Below are 26393 nucleotides of genomic sequence, written 5' to 3'. Positions count from 1 at the left end.
GCCTTTAATCCCAGCACTCGGGAGGCAGAGACAGGTAGATCTCTGTGAGTTCGAGACCAGCCTGGTCTACAAGAGCTAGTTCTAGGACAGGCTCCAAAACCACAGAGAAACCCTGCCTCGAAAAACAAAAACAAAAACAAAAAAAAGTCTATTACTAATCAATACTGACGTGAGAATTCCATGAGCTCTTTCCAGGAGTTTGCTGCTTGCTGAATTAGCAAATATGCCATCTTTATCAAGCAAAGTGTTGCTAGCTGGTAGTCTGCTTTGACGAATGCCAGTTCTGACATTCCAGGCAATATCAAATGTGTCACTGTGAAAAAAAATAGTATGATTTGTTTAATATCTTTATTATTATATTAATATAAGATATGCTACACTTTAGATATGGAATATTAAAAGACTTTAATGCTAAGCAGCATAAAATGGTTTATTACAATGACTACCAATCAAGTGGGACCTCTCTGTCACTCAGAAAAAATTTAGTGGATTCTATACAAATAACAGGTAGATAAAATACATCATATAGATGACATTATTAACATATTGTTATACATAAGATGTATATTTTAATACATAATAGAATCCATGATGCCTTTTTTTTAGAATTTTCAAAAGCTCCCATTGGAATTTATAACACTAACAGGTCACATGATTCTGTAAAATATCTAATTTCTTCCTCAGACATCTTATTCTTAAACACACATGCTACTGACACATCAACCAAAAATATTTAGCTACAGATTGAGCACTATTATCAGCACTAGAGTCAGAGGAATTATCAGTGATTATAGCATATTACTTAACGAAGGGCTTTCCAGGTAAAGATAGTAGATTTAAATCTCTTCAGAAGCCCATAAAAATACAAATAATATTTTAAAGGAATTAACACTTACGAACAAAGAGAGTAAAAACAATACTGGTGTATATTTGCAAAATAGGTAGCACATTTCTCAGGCTTTGGCTGTTCTTTCTTTACATGGATAAGGGGTGAAAGAGAAAGTCTATAATTTGAACAGCAGTATACATGGAAATTGAAAATAGAGGTACTCAGCCTTTTTATCTAGCTACTCCAAGAATGGAAAGAGCTGAGATTATATAATCCAAGTAGTCACTTGGCATAAACTGTGGGAGAGAATTTAGCCAACTGCAAGGAAAGCACAATGAAGTTTCAGGAATTGATTTCATGAACCCAAACAGACACTGCTGTTCAATCTTAAACATGATAGTTGACCAATACTCCACTAGACATCCAAAGAAAGCCTCTAGCATGAAAAAGAAATCAAAACACAAAAAAACTTGAAGGAGGCCAGGTATGGTACTCCCAGCGCTCTGGAGGCAGAGACAGTTCGATATCTGTGAGTTCGAGCATGGCTTTGGTCTATGTAGTGCGTTCCAGGACAGGCAGAGCTACATAGACACTCTGTCTCAAAAAAAAAATTTAAAACACGCAAAACCTTGGAAGAAAACTGTCTAGGCATGAAGTGGGCAGGGCCTACAAGTAATATTCTTAAGAGAAAGGAAAGAATCTTATAAACACTGAGAAAGCAGACTTGAAAGTTTTGAAATTAAGTACATTAGTAACATACATGAATATGCATCAATTAGTTTAAGATAACTACTTAGTAACAACTACATGTTAATTATTCTGTCACTGCACACATAACGTGATAATTTGTTTGTGCTTTAACAAATAAAAGTTGCCTGAAGATCAGCGTGGAATTAGCCACACTAGTTAGCCATAGACACCAGGCAGTGGTGGTACACACCTTTAATCCCAGCACTCGGGAGGCAGAGGCAAGAGGATCTCTGTGACTTCAAGGCCTCTCTGGGTTACCTGAGACTGATCCAGTATAAAACAGAAAAAGAGCCAGGCAGATTGGCTCAGAACTTTAATCTCAGCACTTGGGATCACACACCTTTAATACCAGCACTAGGAAGGTGGACACAAGAGTGATATGGCTGCGCTGAGGCAGAAAACAGGAGCTCATTGCGTTCAGTCTGAGGACTTATAGGGACAGGATTGCCCCTTTGGTCTGAGGATTCAGTAGAGGTGAGAACTAGTGACTGGCTGTTCTGCTTCTCTGATCTTTCAGCTTGAAACCTTATATCTGACTCCAGGTTTTTATTATTAAAACTAATTAGAACTTTTGCTATAAAACAAAACAAAAATCCTTACCATCACATGATTTATAATAAGTATCAAAAGACTAATAAGTATTTATGAAAACATCTCTAGGTCAAATAACCAGATGAAGGATAAAAACTAATAAAATATGATAAGCTTTTAAAATAGAGTAGTTAAGGTCTCATGGATATGGCTCAGCTTAAATAAAGATGTCAAGTGTGAGTCAGGCATTGGTGGTGCACGCCTTTGATCCCTACACTCCAGAGGCAGAGGAAGGCAGATCTCTGTGAGTTCAAGGCCAGGCTGGTCTTCAAAGAGAGTTCCAGTACAGGCTTCAAAGCAATACTGAGAAACCCTGTCTCAGAAAAAACAAACAACAAACAAAAGAAAACATCGAGGGTGGTATTATAGGCCTGTAATCCCAAAACTGGAAAAGGTGAGGCAGCAGGTTCAAGAATTATGGGTCAGCCAGTTACAGAGGAGCTCAAAGACAGCCTCTGCATTATATAGGAAGACTGTCATTTGAAAAATAATATTTAATAATATTTAAATTAATTAAATATCCATTAGAAAGAAATAAAGAAAATGAATCCATTATCTGGTTAAAGAGATCAAATACAAAATCTCTGAAATCGGCATTTAGTTGCTGAGTCTGAGATACAGTTAGAAAGAGACCATGATATAATGTGCCTTCTTAGGTAGCCTAAGGATTTTTGGCTTTTACTGAGAAAAAAATCATGGGGATTTTAAGAAACATTAACATGATTCATTTAATTTATAAAAACAATCATCTGGCTACTTTTGAGGCTGAGGACAAAACCTGGTTAATTTATAATAATCCATGCAAAATATAAGGATAGCTTCAACTGATACAATGATAGAAGTAGTAAATTGTGATAAAAATTCCCAAATATCACTTGAGGGCAAAGTTGACAAGGTTTGATGATATAACAAATGTACATTGTATGAGGGAGAATTAAACATCATTCTAAGATGTATTTAAATCAGTAATAAGAGACTTGGAGGTAAAGAAATGAGAGAGACGAACAAAGCCAAAAAGAATGGAAATCAAATAAAATAGAAGATGAAAAGAGGCCGAATGCTTTAGGAAAGACCATCTAAATCACCAGCATGTGGGAGAGAAGAATTATCACAGAACATGCTCAGGAACAGAAAAGTGCACCTTAGCAAAGAGCAAACAACAAAGCACATGACCAGCTTATGGAACAATACTTTGTTCTTTCCGGTAATTTTTTAAATTATGTGTGTAAAAATTTAACCATAAAACTTTTAGTCAAAAGCCAGATACAGTTGTACACCTCTATAAATCCCAATATCTGGGAAGCATAGGCAGGAATGTTGCCTGAATTCAAGGCCAGTACATAGCAAGGACTACATACCAAGTACCAGACTAGCCAGAATAACATAGCAAATTTCAACCTCAAACAAAAGAGAAAAACAAGAAGAAAATATGATCAATGGCATTAAGTGAAGAAGCCTAAATAAGCAACAATTTTAAAAATTAAAAGCACTTCATTCAAGTCTACCAGCTCATTAAGTACCACGGTGATGCCATACTTTATGACAAAGGCCTATATTTCATTTACTTGAGAGACTAAGGCAGGAAGATTACAAACTCAAGGCCTGTCTGAGCTACAGGGTACACTGAAGACCAACTGGAACAATTTAGTGTGATCCTACCTAAAACAAAGTAAAAAGCAGGCTGGGACTAGAAATAGTGCTCAGTGTAGAGTGTTGGAATGAACAAAGTTCTAAATTCAACCTCTGATACTGGAGGGGGAAAATGTTATGGGAAGGAATAATAATATCCATCTAATAGCAAACAAGGAACAACAGATATGTGTTTCCCCATATAAAACAATTACACTAGAAATTCTCAGCTCTCCATATCTGAAAATGACAAACAAGCCTACCCCAGTCTGTACTTACTTCATCCATATAAATACTGCGGTGGTTTGAATAGGAATCACCCCCATAGGTGCATATATCTGGATGCTTGGTCATCAGGGAGTGGCACTACTTGAGAAGGACTAGGAGGTATATAGCCTTGCAGGAGAAGTGTATTACTAGGGGTAGACTTTGAGGTTTCAAAAGCCCAAGCCAGGCCCAAAGGCTTTCTCTTTTCCTGTTCCCTGCAAATCCAGATATACAATTCAAAGCAACTTCTCCAACAAGTCTGCCTGATTGCCACCATGTTTCCTGCCATCATGAAAATGGACTAAACCTCTAAAACTGTAAGCAAGTTCCAATTAATTGCTTTCTAAGACCTGCTGTGGTCATGATGTTTCTTCAAAACAACAGAACTGTAAGACAAATGCCTATGATAACTTTCATTTCTAAATTAGCCATGATAAGGACCTAACAATATCAAATAATAATAAAAGAAAACATTGGTGAGCCAGGGCAACCACCCCCCAACAACCAAGCGACCAGGAGCCTGCAGAGAGAGCTAGTCCACTTCTGCCCAAACCTATGGCAGAGTAAAATCAGGAACAAGACAAGGCTGTCCACACTCTCCATACCTTTTCAATATTGTACTTGAAGTTCTAGCCAGAGCCATACAACAACAAAAGGAGATCAAGGGGATACAAATTGGAAAGGAAGATGTCAAACTTTCACTATTTGCAGATCATATGATAGTTTACATAAGTGACCCAAAGAACTCTACCAGGGAACTCTTACAGCTGATTAACACCTTCAGCAAAGTGGTAGGATACAAGATCAACTCAAGAAAAACAATAGACCTACTATATACAGATGATAAAAGGGCTGAGAAAGAAATCAGAGAAACATCACCCTTTACAATTGCCACACATGACATAAAATACCTTGAGGTAACGCTAACCAAACAAGTGAAAGACCTGTATCGCAAGAGTCTTTAAAGAAAGAAACTAAAGACAACAACAGAAAAAGAAAAGATCTCCCATGCTCTTGGATAGGTAGGATCAATGTAGTAAAAATGGCAATCCTGCCAAAAGCAATCTACCGATTCAATGCAATCCCCATTAAAATTCCAGCACAATTCTTCACAGACCTTGAAAGAACAATTCTCAACTTTATATGGCAAAACAAGACCCAGGATAGCCAAAACAACTTTACTCAACAAAGCAACATCTGGAGGCATCACCATCCCTGACTTCAAGCTGTATTATAGAGCTGTAGTCTTGAAACAGCTTGGTATTGGCACAAAAATAGACAGGTAGACCAATGGAATCAAACTGAACACTCTTGAGATTAATCCACAAACCTATGAACAGCTGATTTTCAACAAAGAAGCTAAAATTATACAATGGAAAAAAGATAGCATCTTCAACAAATGGTGCTGGCATAACTGGATATTGACATGTAGAAGAGTGCAGATATATCCATGTCTGTCGCCATGCACAAAACTTAAATCCAAATGGATAAAAGACCTCAACATAAATCCAGCCACACTGAACCTCTTAGAAGAGAAAGTGGGTGGTACCCTTGAATGAATTGATTGGTACAGGAGGCAGCTTCCTGAACATAACACCAGTAGCACAAACACTGAGATCAACAATTAATAAATGGGACCTCCTGACACTGAGTAGCTTCTGTAAGGGAAAGGACACAGTCAGCAAGACAAAAAGGCAACCCACAGATTGGGAAAAAATATTCAGTAACCCCACATCTGACAGAGGGCTGATCTCCAAAATTTACAAAGAACTCAAGAAGCTATTCTCCAAAACACTGAAGGACCCAATTAAAAAGTGGGGTACTTGTCACAAAAAGAAAAACATGGCATGTACTCTCTCATATATGGATTTTAGACATAGATCTGGGGAGTGCCAGCCTACAATCCCATGGCCAGAAAGTCTGGGAAACAGAAACTTTACTCAATGGCTGATGAAGCAGAGGCAGACTCCCACAGCTAAACACTGAACTGAACTCAAAGAATCCATTGACAGAGAGGGAGGACTGATGACCAAAGGGGTTAAGACTGGGCTGATTTAATCCCCAGAAACAGCTGGCCTGACAAGGGTTAACTCATGAATCCCAGGCTGATGGCTGGGAAACCAGCATGGGACTGATCAAGACCCCCTGAATGTGGGTATCAGTTAGGAGGCCTAGGTAATCTATTGAGCCTTGGGTAGTAGATCAGTATTTATCCCGGGTATACAAATGGATTTTGGGCACCCATCCGACAATGAGAGATGCACTCTCACCCTGGACTCTTGGGGGAGGGTCTAGGCCCTGCTCTGGATGAAATGACAGACTATGGACACCCCCAGAGAGGGCCTCACCCTCCCTGGGGAAATGAGGGGATTTTGGAGGGGTTGGTGGGAGGGCGCAAGAGAAGGGGAGGGCAAGGGAGAGGGACCTGGAATTGGCATGTGAAGCAACCTTGTTTCTAATTTAAACTTAAATTCAAAAATATAAAAAAAATTAAAAGAAACAACAAAAAAAAGTGGGGTACTGAACTAAATAAAGAATTCTCAATAGAGGAGACTAAAATGGCTGAGAGACACTTGAGAAAGTGCTCAACATCCTTAGCCATTAGGGAAATGCAAATCAAAACAACCCTGAGATATCATCTTGCTCTTGTCAGAATGTCTAAAATCAAAAAAGCCAATGACAGCTTATGCTGGAGAGGATGTGGAGAAAGGGGAACACTCCTCCATTGCTGGTGGGAGTGCAAACTTGTTCAGTCACTTTGGAAATCAGTATGGAGATTCCTCAGAAAAATAGGACTCAGTCTACCACAAGACCCAGCAATTCCACTCTTAGGCATATACCCAAAAGATGCCCATTCATACAACAAGGATTTCTTTTCCACTATGTTCATAGCAGCATTATTTGTAATAGCCAGATTCTGGAAGCAACCTAGATGCCCCACAACTGGAGTGGATAGAGAAAATGTGGCACATTTACACAATGGAGTACTACTTAGTGGAAAAAAACAATGGAATCTTGAAATTTGCAGGCAAATGGATGGCACTAGAAGAAACCATCCTGAGTGAGGTAACCCAGTCACAAAAAGACAAACATGGTATGCACTCACTCATATATGGATTTTAGACATGGATCAGGGGAATGTCAGCCTACAATCCCAGGGCCAGTGAGTCTGGGAGACAGGGAGGTTCCCAAGAGATATGCATTATACCCCAGAAGCAGAAAGAGGCAAGATCTCCTAAGTAGATTGGGAACATGGGAGAGGAGAGGGAACCAGGAAAAAGAGAGGAGGTAAGAGGAGGGTAGAAGAAGACATGGGGGAGCAGGAGGGTTGACTCAAGGTAAGAATAGAGGAGAGCAGGATGAGAGATACCATAATAGTTGGAGTCATTATAGCTTTGAGGAAAGAGCTGACACCAGTGAGATTTCCAGAGATCTACAAGGATAACACCAACTGGAAAACTAAGTAATAGCGGAGAGACTACATTAATAGCCCTAGCCCCTACCTAATGATAAGGTTGATAACTTCCTTATATGACATCCTAGAACCTTCAACCAGTGACTGAATGAAGTAGAGACAGATACTCACAGCTAAACACTGAACTGACCCGCAGGAACCCAGTGACAGAGATGGAGGAGTGGCAAGCAAAGGGGTCAAGACTGTGCTGGTGAGCCGGGCGTTGGTGGCGCACACCTTTAATCCCAGCACTCGGGAGGCAGAGGCAGGCGGATCTCTGTGAGTTCCAGGCCAGCCTGGTCTACAGAGCAAGTTCCAGGACAGCCTCCAAAGCCACAGAGAAACCCTGTCTCGAAAAACCAAAAAAAAAAAAAAAAAAAAAAAGACTGTGCTGGTGAAACCCACAAAGACAGCTGACTGGACAAGGGGGAGCTCTTGAACCCCAGACTGATGGCTAAGAGGCCAACAGGGGACTGATCCAAACTCCATGAATGTAGTGTTAGTGAGGAGGCCTCAGAAATTTCTGGGGCCTTGGGTAGTAGATCACCATGATATACAAATGAACTTTAGGAGCCCATTCCACATGGAGGGATGCTCTCTCACTCAGCCTGGACACATGGGGAAGGGCCTAGGTCCTGCCCTGGATGAAATGTCAGACTATGGAGATCCCCCCAAGGAGGGCCTCACCCTCCCTGGGGAAAGATGTGGGGATTGGGCTGGGGGTGGGGTGAGGGTAGGGCTGGGAGGGAAAAGGGGGGAACTGGGATTGACATTTGAAGCATGCATGTTTCTAATTTAAATAAAAAAAGGAAAAAAAGAAAACATTGGTAATAATCAACATTCATAAAAGTGATGCCATCATAATATAAAGAATGGCACATATTTTATTTGTTTTTTTTGTTTGTTTTTGGTTTTTTGTTTGTTTGTTTGTTTTTCGAGACAGGGTTTCTCTGTGGCTTTGGAGGCTGTCCTGGAACTAGCTCTTATAGACCAGGCTGGTCTCGAAATCACAAAGATCCGCCTGCCTCTGCCTCCCGAGTGCTGGGATTAAAGGCGTGCGCCACCAATGCCCGGCTAAGAATGGCACATATTTTAAAATTTGGTAATTTTTTTATTTTTTAGAATTTCCTATTCAGTATTTTTAAGGTCATAGTCAACAATGAATAAATGAAAATGTAGAAAGCAAAGCTAAATGAAAATGACTATATTTTGGAAACCTGAGGTCTACTGATAGCTTGTAACTTCCAGGGAAAGGTTTCTCTGCTAAATTTCAACTAGGTCTGGTCATTTCATCTCTTAGAACAGCGGCAGCTTTTTACACTTTATACCAAAAGTGGTAAGAGAGAGGCATGTGCATCTTTGGAACAGCTTCCATACAGCTCATACCCAACATGGGCCCAAACAGTTTTCACCTCTATATGTTAGATATTCATGTGCTGATAAATGCTTTAATCATGCAAACAAAAAAAATAGGTGGTGATCACTGTTGTATTTTCTATACTGTTGCAAATCCTCTTTCCTTCCACTTGAATAACTTCAGTGGGCTTAAAAGGTAATCACCAGTTTCTAATCCCAGCCTTCAAAATTCTCCTTTTCTGATTTGAAGAGCCAGAGATTAACAATAACTCACATAAACGTTCATAAAATTAGAAAATAAATGCATGTGTCCAGGAAAAAGAATCATAAAATAGCTGAGAAGTTCTTAACATACCTTAAGTTGATCTTGGGCACAGAGAAAGTCTACAGTTGAAAAAAACAAGCAAACCAAAAAAAAAAAAGAGAGGAAAACAAACCAAGTAAAAACAAAGAATAGATGACATATGCAAAGGAAGAATGATCTGGTTTCTATTTACCACATTATCATATCCGAATGTCCACTACTTACCAATCAAAATACAGAGAGAAATCATACACAAAAAAACTCAGAACACATGACCTACTCAGAGAAAAAATATAAGTGAAAAGAAACTATATCTGAAAAAGATGTCTTGGCAGATAAACTAGTAAAAGACTTTAACTGGTATGGGGTGATTTAGGTCTGTATTCTCAACACTTCAGAGTTAGAGGATCAGAAATTCAAGATCATTCACGGCTATGTAACAAGCTCTAGGCCAGTCTATACCGTATGAGACACATCTCAAACAAACAAACAAACAAGCAAAGGGATGAATAGAAATCCCAGGGTAGGACTAGCAACGTAGCTCAATAGGTTAAGGAACTTACAGTCACGCCTGATTATATCAGTTTAATATCTGGGTCCCACATGGGTGAAGGAGAGAACCTAGTCCCCTAAGTTGTTCTCTGACACACAATATGCATATTCTCTCACTCCCAACCAACACAAAATAAAAAATTTAAGAACAAAACAGTCTGATAACAGGGATTAGTAGGTAAAGCACTTGCTACACAAGCCTAAGAACCTGAGCACAAAACCCACAACTAATGTAAAACCTGGATGTCATGAGACAGGTCTACAACCCCAGTACTCCTATTCTAAGACACAAGCAGCCAATCTCCTGAAGCTTGTGAGCCAGATGTTTACAGCACTGAACAACAGAGATCTTGTCACCTAACACAAGGTAAAACGCAAAGACTGATAACACATGTGTGCCATGACACATGCGCATTTACCCTTATATACACAAACAGGCCCCAATACATTTTTCACAAATATACAAAAACATAAATCTGAGTGAGTATGATAGCACACCTATAATCCCAACACTCAAGCTGGGGCAGGAAAATCACAAGATGATGGGCTGCCAGGCTGTACAGCAATATCCAAAATTATCATAAAATTGTTATTCATCTCATATTTCCTTGTAAACATATACCAAACTTACTGTTGATTTTTTTCATTTAGAGTGTTCATGCCCTGAAGATCAGAAAGAGGTGTTCTTGGGTTTTTTCGGGTTATACCTAACCAAAAAAGAAAAAAAATAGAAAATTTCAAATCAGTGCACCTTCAAAATACTAAAAGCAAAAAAATTCTAAAGACAAATAAAAATTAATAAACTTAGTTTTTAAACATTTGATAAATGTCAGATACTAAGAAAAGTTTTGTAACTATCATAACCACAACATGATTAAATGAACTCAAATAGGAAATTCAACAGTAAATTATTTACTTCTAAATGCATTAATATTAGGAAATATAAACGTATTCACACTGAGAACTAACTATATACAAAATTCACATACACCCAAAACACTTCTAACATGACCCCTTTGCATCACTTTTTGGCAACAAATACACTACTAATATGTAACATACACTTTAGAGATCTATTGATCTTACGAATAAAAACACTGAAGATCAAAGAATGTTTCCTTATGAATTATGACTATTTAAAAACGGAATTTTCTTATAGGTGCCACAGATACAAGGTCATCAATTTTAAAATATATGTGTATGTACACATATGTATGTGTTTGTGTGTGTGTGTGTGTGTGTGTGTGTGCATGCGTGCACATCTAAGATGCATTGGAAAGGAAGAAACCATGCATCTTTATATAAGACCTTTATGGAAAATGACAGTATGACAATCAGAGAAAATCCTAACCTAATTCAATTCAGCTAAAATACAGGAAACAGACATGCAGAATTCAACTCTATTTCTGTACAAATGTAATAAATGACCAAAAACTACTATTCATAATAGTAATAAACACTTCACAGAAAGAGTCAATGGCCACATTGAAAATTATAAAACATCACTAAAAGAAATTGGCCGGGCGTTGGTGGTGCACGCCTTTAATCCCAGCACTCGGGAGGCAGAGGCAGGCGGATCTCTGTGAGTTCGAGGCCAGGCTGGACCGACAGCCTCCAAAACAGAGAAACCCTGTCTCGTAAAACCAAAAAATAAAAAAATAAAAAAAACACATCACTAAAAGAAATCAAGAGCCAAATCAATGGAATGATATCCATGCTCATGATTAGAAAATGTACTTTCAAGATACTAATGCTCTTCATATTATATTTTGCTTATAAATACATTATTGAGTATCAGAATTATAAACCACTAAAGATGCTGTTTCCCTAGCTGGGGTATGTTTTTTGTTCTTTTAATATTTGAAAAGCATCAAGTTTTCAATTCAGGGAATTCTAACTTACCACTTTCCTCTACCTTTAGCTCATGTTTATATACCCTAAGAAATCTTTACCTGTTTTTTTTTCCCTCGAGTACTCTTTAAAAATTAATGGCTTGGAGCATGACTTTTTTCAAGATAATTGAAATGACTTAAGAGTTCTCTTATATCTATATGGAGAGATATCATGCTCAGCCTAGATACAGGGATGTGCGGGGTGGAGAAGTACCTTGGTCCTGCCTCAGCAAGATGATGGGACAGACTTAGTAGACTTCCTAGGGGAGGCTTCACCCTCTCCAAGGAGCAGATGGGAGATGGGTTAGGGAGAAAGTGGGGGCAGTGGAAGGAGAGGAGGGAGGAGGAACTGGGATTGAAATGTAAAAAATAAATTAATAAAACAAGTAAGAATAAATAAAGATAAAAAAGAGTTCTCTTATAACAAATGGATACCAAGTTGTTCAATGTCATTAGCTTGTTGAGAATCCTTCACTCCATTACAATCTCAGCACCTTGGTAGAAAATCAACCATATTACAAATACGTGCACGCACGCACACACACACACGCATGCACACACACACGCACACACACACACACACACACACACACACTATATATATGCATGAATCCATTTCTATACTTATTTGGTTCATAGATTTCCTTTCTTCTCTTCCCTCCATTTCCCTCCCTTTCTGCAATACCATGCAATACCAAGGGCTTTGAGTATGCTACCCAAGTGTCCTACTACTGAGCCACTACTCCAACCCCCATTGCTCCTAAACACTCCCTCCCACCCCCCACTTTTGAAAAAAGTTCTCACTAAGCTATTCAAGCTGGCTTTTTACAATCCTCTTGTGACAATCTCCATAGGAAGATGATAATGTAAGTCTGCTACAAGGCCCATCCATCTCAGTTTCCAAAAGATAGAGTTAGTTGCTTATCTAGAAGTTCTAAGTCAGGGTGTCAAAGTGTACTTGAGCTGCCAAGCAAGACTGCAGTCACCCTGGGACTAGATGAAGAAAGAGCTACTCTCAGGATATCCAGACAAATTGCTAAGGAAGCCCAGTTCCTTATTATCTTTTAGCCAAAGGCTCTATTGTGACGCTGAATGGGGCTGCTCACAAACAGTAGTTTCTCTGACAGTGGTGTGAAAGCTAACAAATTAAGGCATACTAGAGATGGGAATAGTAATCTAGTAATACCAGAAGTGACACACCTGCCGTGTACTTTTGTCACACAAACCTATTCTTGTAAAATGTGGGAGTGGACTGGCTGCTTCAAATACTATACTGGCATTTATAAACTTCATTTTCCAAGTGTTTGCCATTAGAAATATAAATTTATATATTTATTAGGTATCCTATGAGATTGTTAGGTTTTAGTTCTAAGACAATTTTTTTTACCTTTCTCCACTAATAGTCACATTAACTAATTCTTCCCTTGAAAATTCCTTTCATTGTTTCTGCTCTTATACTACTCTGCCTGTGACCCTGAATCCAGGTGGCTATATAAAAATATCTTTACTTTAGACCTAATTATTTGGAGAAAGTCTGCTCTTAAAGATTTTCTCATGCAAAACCTTTTTAAGTTGGGGGTATTGTTTTCCACTCCTTAGCTGATAAATTTAAAAAGAGATGGGTACAGAATTATGGCAAACTTTCTCTTCATCTACTGAGATGATCACATACTTTTTCCTTTTATAGAAGGTTAACACAGTAAGCCATCTTGACTGTTAATATGTTTTGAATCTTGACTGCCCCCCTAAGGACAATGCATTGTAAGTCTGGCTCTCAGTTCAGCATAAGGTGGTGGAACTTTTTAGAGTAGTTGGGCCTGGAGGTAGTTATTCGGATCATTTATAGTTCATGTAAAATAATGATTCTGGGCCTCCAGCCTCTTCTACTTCTTCCTAAGCTTAAAGTAGGCTTTGTTCTACTACCTGATCATCTTCACAATATGCTGCCTTACCTAAAGCAACAATATAAACATATTATAGACTATGATTTACTTTCTGTATCACTGATTTTTAGTACTAGGTATCATTTGCTTGCTTTTCCTTTTTAAAGGCCTAATATGTTCTTTTTCCTAGAGTTTTAAGGTGAAACTTCGATTGTTATTTTAGTGCATTTTTTCTTAATATAAGAATTTAAGGGCTGGAAAGATGGTCCAGTAGTTAAGAGTACTTAACTACTCTTTCAGAGGACCTGTGTTGAATTCCCAGCACCCACAACAGGCAGTTCACAAATGTCTGTAATTCCAACTTCAAGGGATCTGACACCCTTCTGGCTTCCACAAGAACCTGTATAAACATGTGACATACACAAGCACACAAATGTATGCATGCACATACACACACCTAAATAAAAAGAAATTTTAAAAAAATTTAAAGCTACTTTTCTTTCTTCTTAAACACTTTTCAAAGATTGAGAATACCAAAGTGAACAATTAGAATGAGGACTGTGTATTTTTAGAAATAATAGCAATAATTAATAAACTCTAAAAACATCTTTTAAAAATTACTTACCTTTATTCTTCCTACAAGAAAAATTATACATTTTTTTTCAAAATACATTACCCATTTTCGTATGCCAATACAGTGAAAAATAGAACTCACCATATTTATTTTCAGTACTTCTACTTAAATTATTCTTTTATTAAGTAAAATGTTATGCAATTCCAACTACAAAACTAATAAAAGTAGCCTAAACCTGAGACAAATTATTAAATGAACAAAGATTTGGAGTAAATTTGGTCCACTCTACACAAATAACCTAACTTAGTTTCTGAAGAACTCATTCATAATCACAACAGGAGCAAGGTCAATTACTGTAACCACATAGTAGACAAAAGAACCTATTTTCATATAAACTAACAAAGAGCAAAGGAAGAAATGGAGACCAAGTGCATCTTTTTTATCAGTTTTAAATAATAAACAGAAATGTATTCTTATTCTGTTATTCTTTATACTAAACACTGATGTGGTGACTTCTCTTACATCAGACACAGAAAGCCTCAATCAAGGGCATTAATCAACTTCAATGGATCCTCCAAAGATTCATGACTATAACACTGCTGACGCAGGACTCAAGCATAAGCAAGTACAAAATTTAGCCAGATGAGGAAACTTTGGGAAGTGTTGAATACCATAATTACTGTGATGATTTCATGAGTTTCTATATATGTAAGATTTACCAAATTGTTCTCTTCTATTTAACTTTAATTACATTTCAGTAAGACTTTCAAAAAGCAAATGGGGGGGAAAGTACTGCTCATTTTTATGATATGAATCAGATACTTCAGAGACAAAAAAAGAAACCAATTCAGTGATGGCAAACTACATAGTTAACAGGTGACCATAGCAAACAGGACAGTCAACCACATTAAAGAACAGGTATATCATCAATTTCAAGAGAAAGCATTAAGAGTAGGACTGTGAAGACCATGTTGCCTATGTAATCTTCATGCCACCCTCATGAATGCTCTTGATTTCCATTTCCAAATGGATGTGACAACACAGGGTTTATGAGAATTTGCAGCCTTACTGTACTTTTCTTCCTTGCACCTCTGCAGAATCTCTAAGCTCCTCTGGTGGACTGGGTGTTGGAGAAAGCTAAAACTATCCATACTTTTCAAAATTGCACATGGCGTTGAATCATCATGTCCTTAAGAAGCAAAACATAACAAAAAAAGGAGAAAAGAAAAGACATCATGTAAGCCCAAAACAATAAGAGAATCAAAGACAATGCTGCCAACTATCTTAATACATTTTAAAATATCAAATAATGTGAACTATTTCCCAAATTAATAGGAAAAACCAAATATTTTTTCAAATATCCAAAATGTCTACTTTATTAATCAACATATTCTGAGCTGATTCCATATATAAAAACTCTAGATTAAAGTATTAGGAACATTTCAAACAATCTGTATTATTTGGTTGTTCTTCAAGAGTTATTCCTTTCCGAAATATCTCTAGTATATAGTTGGCAACATTGATAGAATCCAAGAGAAATTATACCCAAACAATTAACCAAAAAAAAATTAACACTTCTTTTACAAATCTGGCAATCAACCAAACATGTGAGTATTCTGTCAAGTATGTGGTAAGCGTAAGTAGTAAAGCATGAAAGAGCAGGAACCCAAGTAGCATTTTTTTATTTATAAATCTGAAGAAATAGCTGGAGTCCATACCTCACCACTGGAAAATTAGTACTGGCAGGAAAGAGAAGAGACAGGGTTTAAGTAAAGGCAAAGCCCCAGATGAGTGCTAACCAGTGAATCATTCTAGCAATAAGGCACTGGGGGCAGGGGCCGCTTGAATACCATGAATATAAATAAGAAATTGATTTACAGTAGAATACAGAGTTTCCATTTTTCAGAGGGGATGGACTCTGAGTCTCATTCACTCAAGAGATTAAGAGCTAGGGAATAGTGAATATCACTTAATGATTTTGCCTCTGTAAAATGAAAACTGTATAATTTAGGCACAAATTAAGTAACACATAATGAACTGAAGGTTCATTAGTACACTTTATTATACAACTAGGAATGGGATTCAATGTTATAAATTACAAATAGTTCTCAAGATAGTCATTTTAAAACTCAGAGATAGACTAATTCAAAACCCCTTGCAGAGTATTTTTTTCATCTCAATGAAATTCCCTAAGCTAAAGCTAGATTTCTAAATTCAAAGAATATTATGTACACTTAGCAGAGAAAACACAATCTTATTAATCATCAGACAGAACATTAAAAACGATGAAATTTGCTTCAAGAATTTTATAACACTAGGGCTGGAGAGATGGCTTAAGTCATTAAAGGCTAGGCTCAATCAGAGACCATGGGCCTTGAACCAGACCAACAACTCTTTGCAATGAACACTTGCAAGTAGAGATGTGTGGACCAAGGGGTACACAGCATGACTTGTTGGCTCACACTGCAGTCTCCATGATGACATTCTTGATTCCTTCCCTTTTTAAATTTTTCTCATTGTATTTTCTTCCTTTATTTCTCTCCAATTTTTTTGAGGGGGTGTACAGGGGCAGAGGGCAGATGTGAACTGATGGGGAATGAATGGGATCAAGATACATGATGTGAGGCAGGTCGGTAGTGGTGCCTGCCTTTTAATCCCAGCACTTGGGAGGTAGAAGCGGATCTCAGTGAGTTCCAGGCCAGCCAGGACTGTTACACAGTCCTGGAAAAAAAAACTGTTACACAGTTCTGGAGGAAAAAAAAATACATGAAACATAATGTAAAAAACACACTCAATAAATGAGAATTTTATCAAACTGATAATAAAAAATAAAGTGTTATGTTAAAAATATCATTTAGCAGAGAAAATGTAATATTATTCAGGTAATACATAAAATACCAAACGTAAAAAAAATAAAATCCATTTATCCATTTCAAGCATTTTAACAGTAATTATGTTTTTTAAATGGATCATTTACCAAGATAACTGCAAATATTTAATTTCTTTAAAAAAAAAGAGCTTGGGGACTGGAGAGATGACTCAGAGGTTAAGAGCACTGACTGCTCTTCCAAACTCCTGAGTTCAATTCCTAGCAACCACATGGTGGCTCACAGCCATCTACAGTGAGATTTGGTGTGCCCTTCTGGCTAAACATGCCAGAACACTGTATAAATAATAAATAAATCTTTGAGAGAGGGGGAGGATACTTTAATAAAAATACTCAGTTTTTACTATTAGCAGTAATTACCCTTAATGGCCAAGCATCAGACTAGCCTGCATGTGGAATGACAGTCTGAAATATTTGACAAGCTTGGGGAGAAGAGAAAGAGGACACTATGTAAATTATACTCATAATCCACTCAACCAATCATAATTTGATAATCTATTAGGAATAATTCAAGAAAATTCAAAAATTACTTTCTGTGTGAAAATATAGTTATTAAAATGCACTAAGTTACTGGTAGAATTTTAAGAAGTTGTTAAGTATTACTATACCCACTGTTCTCTATTTTTCATTTGATATACCAGTGTCACTGGGGTATTTTTGTATCTTTGTAGTTTTGTGATTCAATGCCATATCTATGTTTTAAATAATCTGTGTCCTGTTCCTTTCATTCTACTTTTTACACCTTTTACAAACATTTTCATGGCTTTAAACATTATTTTCCAGACTATAACACCATTTCTACAACTTAAAATTATATGTTCTTGCTTTTTGTGTGTAGCAGCTCCTTTTTAAGATGACTTGATATCCTAGAATAATTTGTAAATATATTTTCAGAGGAGGGTATTTTCTAAAGTATCGCATAAACTGGGTATCGGGGGTTACAATTAATTTATTGCTTTGATTTTTGTCTTTGTTGGACACAGGATACAGATTATTGAAGCAGGTTTCCTGATTTTTGTTTTTGGTTTTTTTTAATACAAGTAGGTTAGGCTGACCTCAAAGTCACAGCAATCCTACTATCTTTTGCCTCTTGGGGCTACATGACATTATGTACTACTAGTACATACTACCAATTGAGATGCCATGCTTACAAAGGTACAGAGAGCACTGATTGTTTTAAAGAGAACTTACAAGTATCTATCTAAGGTTAACCAGATTAAAATTCTTCTATGTAACGCCAGCGGATAGAATTTTTCAAAAGCCATTTTAGTGACAAAAAAAAATTAAACTCATGATCCAAGTAAGCTCCACTGTACTGTTCTTACATGAGGCCAGATCCCGGAGCCTAAGATTTTATTATGGCAAGTCCCAAGCCTTAGCACTCATCCTGTCTTATGTTGCCCTGGAGCTCAAATGGTGACTGCCTTACCTTCTTAAGTATCAAGGACTATAGTTGTGTTCTACCACATCTGGTTCTTAGGTCCAGGTTTATTAAGTATTCAGTTTATGTCTATATTCATGTAATTCTGAACCAGGATATAGAGCATGTTATCCCTCCCAAAATTATTTTATCTCCTTTCCTATTAATACTACCCTTGCCTCCAACACTACCAAAGACAATCAGTCTGATCTTTCCCTGTGTCTTACTTTGCCTGTTCCTAAAACAAATGAAATAGTATTTCTGTCTAACTTTTTGCTCAGTACTTTTTGTAATTTATCAACTGTAAGGATCACCAGTTTATTTGTTCCTATTGCTAAATAATGCCACAAGGCAGGAATATGTCATGATTTGGTTATGTTCGTCCATTGATGAATATGAGGAAGTAAATGAACAATAAACATTCATTTGTGTGTTTGCATATAACAGCTTCACTGAAATATAATTTACATCACACAATTCACTATTCAAAGTACAAGTCAATAGTTTTTAGTATAACTAACAAAGCCATACACTATCACCATAATCAATTTTAAAGTATGTTGATTATACCAAAAAGATCATACGCTATAAACAGAACAGGAATTCACTATATAGTTTAGGTTTATTCCAAACTCACTATATAGCTGAGGCTGACTCCTACCTTACTCAGTGTCGAGACTGCAGGTGTTCACTACCCCACTAGGTTGTTACACTCTTATAACCTCAACTCTCTCTTAGACACACACCATTCCCAGACAATCATTAATCAAAATTCTACCTCTATGAATTTGACTACTGACAATTCTTATAAAGAGAACCATACAAGATATATATCCTTTTGTGCTTATTTTCAGAGAGGATACTGTTTTTGTGGAGGAAAGGGTTGAGACAGGATTTCTCTGTGTACACAGTCTGGCTATCCTGGAACTTACTCTATAGATCAGACCAGCCTTGAACTCACAGATATCCGCCTGCCTCTACCTCCCAAGTGCTGGAATTAAAGGCACACACCAACCATGTTGTTGCTGTTGGTTTTGGTTTGGGTATTTTTTAAGTATGTGGCACATTTGCCAGTACTTCATTCCTTTTATGAGTAACATTCTGCTGTAAGAATAGGACAAATTAAAAATTACTAATATGATTTCTAAGTGGTAAGCTGGAATTCAATCTTCTATTCCTTCAGGGGTCGATATTTCTTGTTTGTGCTTTTCTACCAACATTTCCATTTCAACTAGTTTCTAATTTGTTGCTTTTAGCGACAGACATAATCTTATTTACACTTCTGTAAATTCAGCAGACCTGTCCCTGTTAGTAATTTGAGTCCTGTGGCCAGTCTAGTGCCAGCTATCAATTTTGCATATTTTTGCTAAATTTTTCTGGTTGTGCTTGTTTTTTTTTCATTCCATACTCATTTCCAATCTAGTCTACAATGTCCTACTTACACTGAGTTTATCCTTTTATCTAAGCCTCCTTAGAAGCAGTAGAACACTGAGCTATTGACTTGAAATCTTATGTATAATACAGATGTTTTTAAAGACAAACTTTTTTATCCTTTTTTGGTTTTTTGAGACAGGCTTTCTCTGCATAACAACTCTAGCTGTCCTGGAACTCACTCTGTAGATTAGGCTGCCCTGAAATTCACAGAGATCTGACAACCTCTGCCTCCCATGAGCTGGGATTAGAGCCATATACCATTACCACCAGCATAAACCATTCTACAAGCACTTCTATATATTATGATATACTGTTTGGTTTTCTCCTAGGAATAAAACACCTATATCAAGACTCTATGTAACCAATATGCAATAATTTCCAGATAAAGCTTCTATAGTCCTCTGGTGGTGCATGCAGATATTAAGGGATGGGAAGATGAATGGGATTGGGGTGCATGATGTGAAATAAAAGAGTTGTAATCATGGTATCTTTTCACAGCAATAGGACACTGACTAAGACTGCTAATAATCGCCGGGCGTTGGTGGCGCACGCCTTTAATCCCAGCACTCGGGAGGCAGAGACAGGTGGATCTCTGTGAGTTTGAGGCCAGCCTGGTCTACAGAGCTAGTTCCAGGACAGCCTCCAAAACAATACAGAGAAACCCAGTCTCAAAAAACCAAAAAAAAAAGACTGCTAATAATCAAATCACTTAGGATTTATTTCTCTAGAATAATCTTTTTGCTTTTGTCATTGGGTTCTATTTTGTTTTTGAGACAGGGTCTATCTAAATAGCTCTGGAACTTACTGGATAGAATAAGCTTATTGTATAGAATAACTCGAAGAGATCCACCTGCCTCCACCTCCTGAGTGCTGGGATAAAAAACATGCACCTCCATGCCTAGCAATGTCTCAGAATATCTTAACCACTATCATTCTGAAGGATATTTTGTGGGAGGTAGAATTATTCATTATATCTTTTTTCCTTCAACATTTTAAATATGTAATATTCTACTAGCTTCTACTCCAGTGAGATCTGATGAGAAATCATCTGTTAGTCTAGGTCTTTTAAAACATGACAAATCACTTTCCTACTACCACTTGATTTTCATATTCTCTTTTATTTTACATTTTTAATTACATTTATTCCTGGGGTGGGGGATACACACTTGCCAAGCCTGTGGATGTCAGAGGACAACTTGCAAGAGTTGGTCCTTTCCTTCCTGTGGTTCTCAGAAAAGGAATTCAGTCATAAGGATTGGTAGCAATCTGTTAAGTCTTTTAAACCATCTGGCCTGCCTATCTCTAGACAGCTTAATTATGATGTACCTATGTTTAGATCTCTTTGAATCCATCTTCCTTGTCATTACTGATAACCTAGCATGTGTGTATTAATCAAATATAAAAATGTATAGCCATGACTTCTTCAAACACTGTTTATAGCTCTCTTTTCTTCTGGATAGTCAGTTGTTGATATGCATGATGTTACCCATTAGGTCTATTTCGCTTTGTTGATTTTTATTTCAACCCATTTTCTTCCTGTTTTTCAACTAAATATCTCAAAGGGAAAATTTTTTCTTAAATCTTCTTAAAAAAATCACCCCTTAGAAATCACTTAAAGAAGGAAGGGCAGTAGTGGTGCACATTTTTAATTCCAGCATTTAGGAGGCAGAGACAGGCAAATTTCTGTGATTTCAAGGCTAGCCTGGTCTACAGAGCAAGTTCCAGGACAGGCTCCAAAGCTACAGAGGAAACGCTGTCTCAAAAAACAACAACAACAACAACAAAAATCAATAAATTTTAATTATCCATATTTACAAAAAAGTAGATCACTCCTATAATCTAAAAATAAGAAATGAAGTTTAAAAGCTGACTTTGAAGACTTATTACAAGTACATACAATTCAGTTTGGGAACCACAAAAGTACAAGGGAACACTCTCACAATTCCACTGAAAGGAATGTCTCAGCTACATAGAGTTTAGAAAATTCTAACCATGCAGCAATGGTCTAAGACTACTCCTAGAGCAAATAGTATAGCACATTCCAAAGGGCCATAAGTACCTATGAAATTGCCCTCAAACTAAATATATAATGTAATGTTTTGTAGCTTAAAGAGAAAGTACCCAGAAACAAAAATCTAAATTTCAAACTAAAAACTCAATAAACTGAAACAAGAATAACATAAAAAATGAACAGAATACTAATTCTTTACTAGAAAAGAAAAAGTGTTCTAAGTTATAAAACTGACCAATAGATAAGGTGACCGCGGGGCACAAGACTGTACCATATTACACTGACTGACTCCACTTTTTTTGTTTCCTACTTTGAATTTTCATATTAAGTTATGATTTCACTGGTAGAAAAAAAACAAATGAGCAAAATGGAGGAAACATTAAAATTAAATTATGAATCGTGATTATACTCATTGTGTGGGTTTGAAAGAGAGTGATCCCCATAGGATCATATATTTGAATGCTTGGTCTGCAGTTGGTGGAATTATTTGAAAAGAATTAGGAGGTGTGGGTTTGTTGGGTGTATAGTCTTAGAGGAGGTGTCACTGGGGCTGGGCTTTTGAGGTTTGAAAAATCCTTGCCAGGTCCAGTCTCATTCTCTCTGCCTGCAACTTTCATATCAGATATAAGCTTCTGAGCTACTGCTCCAGCACCATGCATGCCTACACTATAATGGTCATGGGATAACCCTCTAAAACTGTAAACAAGCCTCCAATTAAATACGCTCGTGTTGAGTTGGGCAGGGGTGGCTTATGTCTTTAATCCTGGCACTCAAGAGACAGAGGAGACAAGCCTGGTCTACAAGAGCTAGTTGCAGGACAGGCTCCAAAGCTACAGAGAAACCCTGTCTCAAAACAAAACATGTTTATAACTAGCCTTGGTCATGGTGTTTCATCACACAACAGGAACCCTAACTAAGACACTCATTACTCCTATCAATATCTACTAATGCAAATACAGCAATTCATGCCTACATATATACAGAAATATGCATTTAAACACTCAAAGGTATATGTGATTTATCAACTAAGAAACACAATTCCAGAGTATGGCACGAAAACAAAACAAAACAAAAGGTATTATCATGGCAGAATATTAGCTAGGATGGCTTACCACTTTTTCTCTGAATGTGTCTTTTCCCAGCTTCCCTGAAAGCAACCACAGCTCTGAAAAAAGCTCGGAGAACTGACCATCGGAATACAGCTACAGGATCAATTCCTGTCATCCCAGAGACAAAGGCATTCCTGCTACTTCTCAGAAGAGCCACAATGTCTGGACGCATATGATCTGTATTTTTTTCCCGAAAATCCTGTGAAAAAAGTACCAATCATATTTGTAAAAAAGACTACTAAAATCAGAAAGGTATCAGGTGAAAGGTTTGAATGGTGCACAATCAGAAATTATAGAATTGAATTCTATTCTGGGAAGCTGTCTGGACCAGATATCTTCTAAAAAGTGCCAGCCAATTCTAAAACTACTGAATTATGTAATAAATACAGAGTAAACACAATAATTTTATTGTGGATTACTAGATAGCCAATTTGAAGGAGTTTCAGATAAAATGGTAAGACAGAAACTAAAAAGAGAAAGCCTTGAGAAAACTACACAAAAAGAGCACCTTACTTCTTCTCTGTGGTGATAGGGGACAGATTAGAAGAAAAGCAGTAGCCTGGCAGTGGTGGCATACACCTTTAATCCCAGCACTCAGGAGGTAGAGGCATGAGGATCTCTGTGAGTTCAAAGCCAGTCTGTTCCACAGAATGAGTTTCAGGTCAGCCAGAGCTGTTACACAGAGACATCCTATCTTGAAAAAAGAAAAAAAACAAAAACAAAAATAGCAGTAAAGCCAATGGCAGAACAGATGGGAAAAGGTGAGAGTGGTGGAAAAAATAGGCAAACAACGTACTTAAGGTATAGCTTAGTTTTATTTTGTTTCACTCAATGATAAAAGGACAGAAATGTAATGATAGCATCCAGTGTTTTATAAACATCTGTGGCAGCACAAAGAATAAATAGAAGAATGAAGTACCTTTGTTATTTTTGAAACCTTAGGTCATGTTTCTATTATCAACTATTTTTAAATAGATTTACTTACTTACTTTTTTTTAGATGCAGTGTTCTGCATGTCTGCCTGCACACCAGAAGAGGGCACCAAATCTCATTACGAGATGGTTGTGAGCCACCATGTGGTTGCTGGGAATTTAACTCAGGATCTCTGAAATAGCAGCCAGTGCTCTTAACCACTGAGCCATCTCTCCAGCCCCTATTATCAACTATTTTTATAATACACTTTGTTTATATTATTATGTGGAATGGAACTAACATCAGACTTTGTTGGTTTCTTTTGTTTCAATTTTGGTGGGGATGGTGGTCCTGGAACTTATTATGTACAGCTGGCTGGTTGAACTCACAGAGAACCTCCCACCTCTGCCTCCGAAATTCTGGGGTTAAAGGTATATGCCACCACTCTCAGAAAACTTTAATGATTTCTTTATGGTACTTTTCATTGTGTTGATTTCTGATCTTTATTGTGGCCTCATTCTATTGGGTTCAATGTGCTGTTTTCCAAGATTCTTGAGATAGAATCTGATATAATTACTTTCCAACTTTTCATCCTAATTTCTTGTCAAGTAATTGTCATAAATGATTTAATTGGGTCTTACAAACTTTAACATACTACCTATTTCTAACTATTCAGTTCAAACTATCTTAAGATGGCAAGTAATTTTAGTTATGATTTTCTAGATTGATTCATGAGCCAATTAGAAGAGTTTTGCTTTATGTTTATTTTTTGTTTGTTTGTTTCTGTTGGTTTTTTTTCCAAGACAGGGTTTCAATGTATTGCTTTGGAGGTTATCCTGGAACTCACTCTGTAGACCAGACTGGCCTCGAACTCAGAGATCTGCCTGCCTCTGCCTGCCGTGTGCTGGAATTAAAGGCGTGAGCCACCATCACCGGCTTGCTTTATGTTTAAATACCCAGCAACCTTTGACATGCAACAGGAACAGTTTTTTCAAAATTACTGCCCAATATTTGTGTGACATTTCGTGTGTGTGCCCTGTGGAACAACCGTGGCTCTGTCTACAGCTACTTTTATTTTGTTACGGCTTCTGTGGTACTAGGAATTAAACTTAGAAAAGCACTCTACCACAGCTACATTTTCAACTCTACAGATACTTTTGGTCTCTTTCTATTTCCTATAGTTTGAATCAAAATCACTGGGTATAAACAACTTTTGGCTGACATTTTATCAACTGAATACTTTTATCACAGTTAAATACCCCCTTTTACCGCCGGGCGGTGGTGGCGCATGCCTTTAATCCCAGCACTTGGGAGGCAGAGGCAGGCGGATCTCTGTGAGTTCGAGGCTGGGCTGGACCGATAGCCTCCAAAGCAATACAGAGAAACCTTGTCTCGTAAAACCAAAAAAAAATCCCCTTTTACCTCCAGCAGTATCTCTAGCTTTGAATAATTTCTTCAATGAGTATATAATTACACCTTCTAAATTGTCCTTTAGTTTCAAGCAACTCAATAACAAACAAGTATCACAGAAACAGGTGTGTATGATAAATGTTCCCTTAGTCTGGGATATTTGAATACTTGGTTCCCAGTTGGTGGTGCTCTTTGGGTAGGTTCGAGAGGTGTGGTATTGATGAAGTATGCCACTGGGGACAGACTGATTTTAATAATTTCAAGGATAAAAAACTAACCTCCAATAATGGGGCTGGTGGTAAACATCTGTAAATCTGTAATTAAAGCAATCAGAAGGCTGAAGCAGGACTATCACTTCACTAACAGCATGGCCTACACAGTAATAACCTCCTGAACTCCATTAAAAACAAAAAAACCTAAGCTCCTTTAATGTGGCCTAGAAGCTCTTCAAGATGTAATCTACTGTCTGCTTTTGGAATTCACATTATCTACTACTTCAACATACTAAATTCCCTTCTTACTTTATAGCATGTAATTCACTATACCAACTCATCAGCATAACATTAACTTTAGGTCCTCGCTTAAAAATCAAAGTGTTTTAGAGAGAAACTTGTGATCTACAAATTAAAAGGTAATTACTTTATTATTTTAACTCAGAGAAAACATTTATTTATGGCACATAGCTAGGAATAAATATAAATAAGACAGGCTTACAAGTGTCTGTCTAGCTTATCACTGTATCATTATAAACACTGAACTGATAACTTGACACATGGTGTTTAAGAAATAATGCTTTTTGGGGGGGGTTGGTTTTGGTTTGCTTTTTTTTTTCAAGACAGTGTTTTACTCTGTTAAAAGCCTTGGCTATCCTGAAGCTTAATGTACAGACCAGATCAGCCTTGAATTTACAGAGATCTGCTTGCTTTTGTTTCCAGAATGCTGGAATCAAAGTCATGTGCTACCAAGCGCAGCAATAAGTAATTCTTTTTTTTTTAAAGAGGTAGGGTTTCTCTACAGTCCTGACTGTCCTGGAACTCACTTTGTAGACAAGGCCGGCCTCAAACTCACAGAGGTCTGCCTGCCTCAGCCTCCTGAGTGTTGGGATTAAAGGCATGTGCCACTGCCGCCC

The 26393-nt window shown here is 37.3% G+C and overlaps 1 protein-coding gene across 1 annotated transcript in view; it reads right to left on the bottom strand.

Annotated features, from left to right (window-relative positions):
* Window positions 1-26393, bottom strand: part of LOC121136466 (unconventional myosin-IXa-like) — a gene marked incomplete at its 5' end in the record, with an annotated part of 143501 nt that overhangs the window by 73782 nt on the left and 43326 nt on the right. Inside the window, 4 exon segments of the mRNA XM_040736944.1 lie at window positions 170-313; window positions 10364-10439; window positions 15151-15270; window positions 22946-23141. Coding sequence (XP_040592878.1) covers window positions 170-313; window positions 10364-10439; window positions 15151-15270; window positions 22946-23141 — 536 coding nt within the window.

The sequence above is a fragment of the Mesocricetus auratus genome, unplaced genomic scaffold, assembly GCF_017639785.1.
Source record: "Mesocricetus auratus isolate SY011 unplaced genomic scaffold, BCM_Maur_2.0 Super-Scaffold_100227, whole genome shotgun sequence".
NCBI classification, from domain to species: Eukaryota; Metazoa; Chordata; class Mammalia; order Rodentia; family Cricetidae; genus Mesocricetus; species Mesocricetus auratus.
Note: the sequence above shows the minus strand (reverse complement) of the source record. Positions and strands in the feature narration are given on the sequence as shown.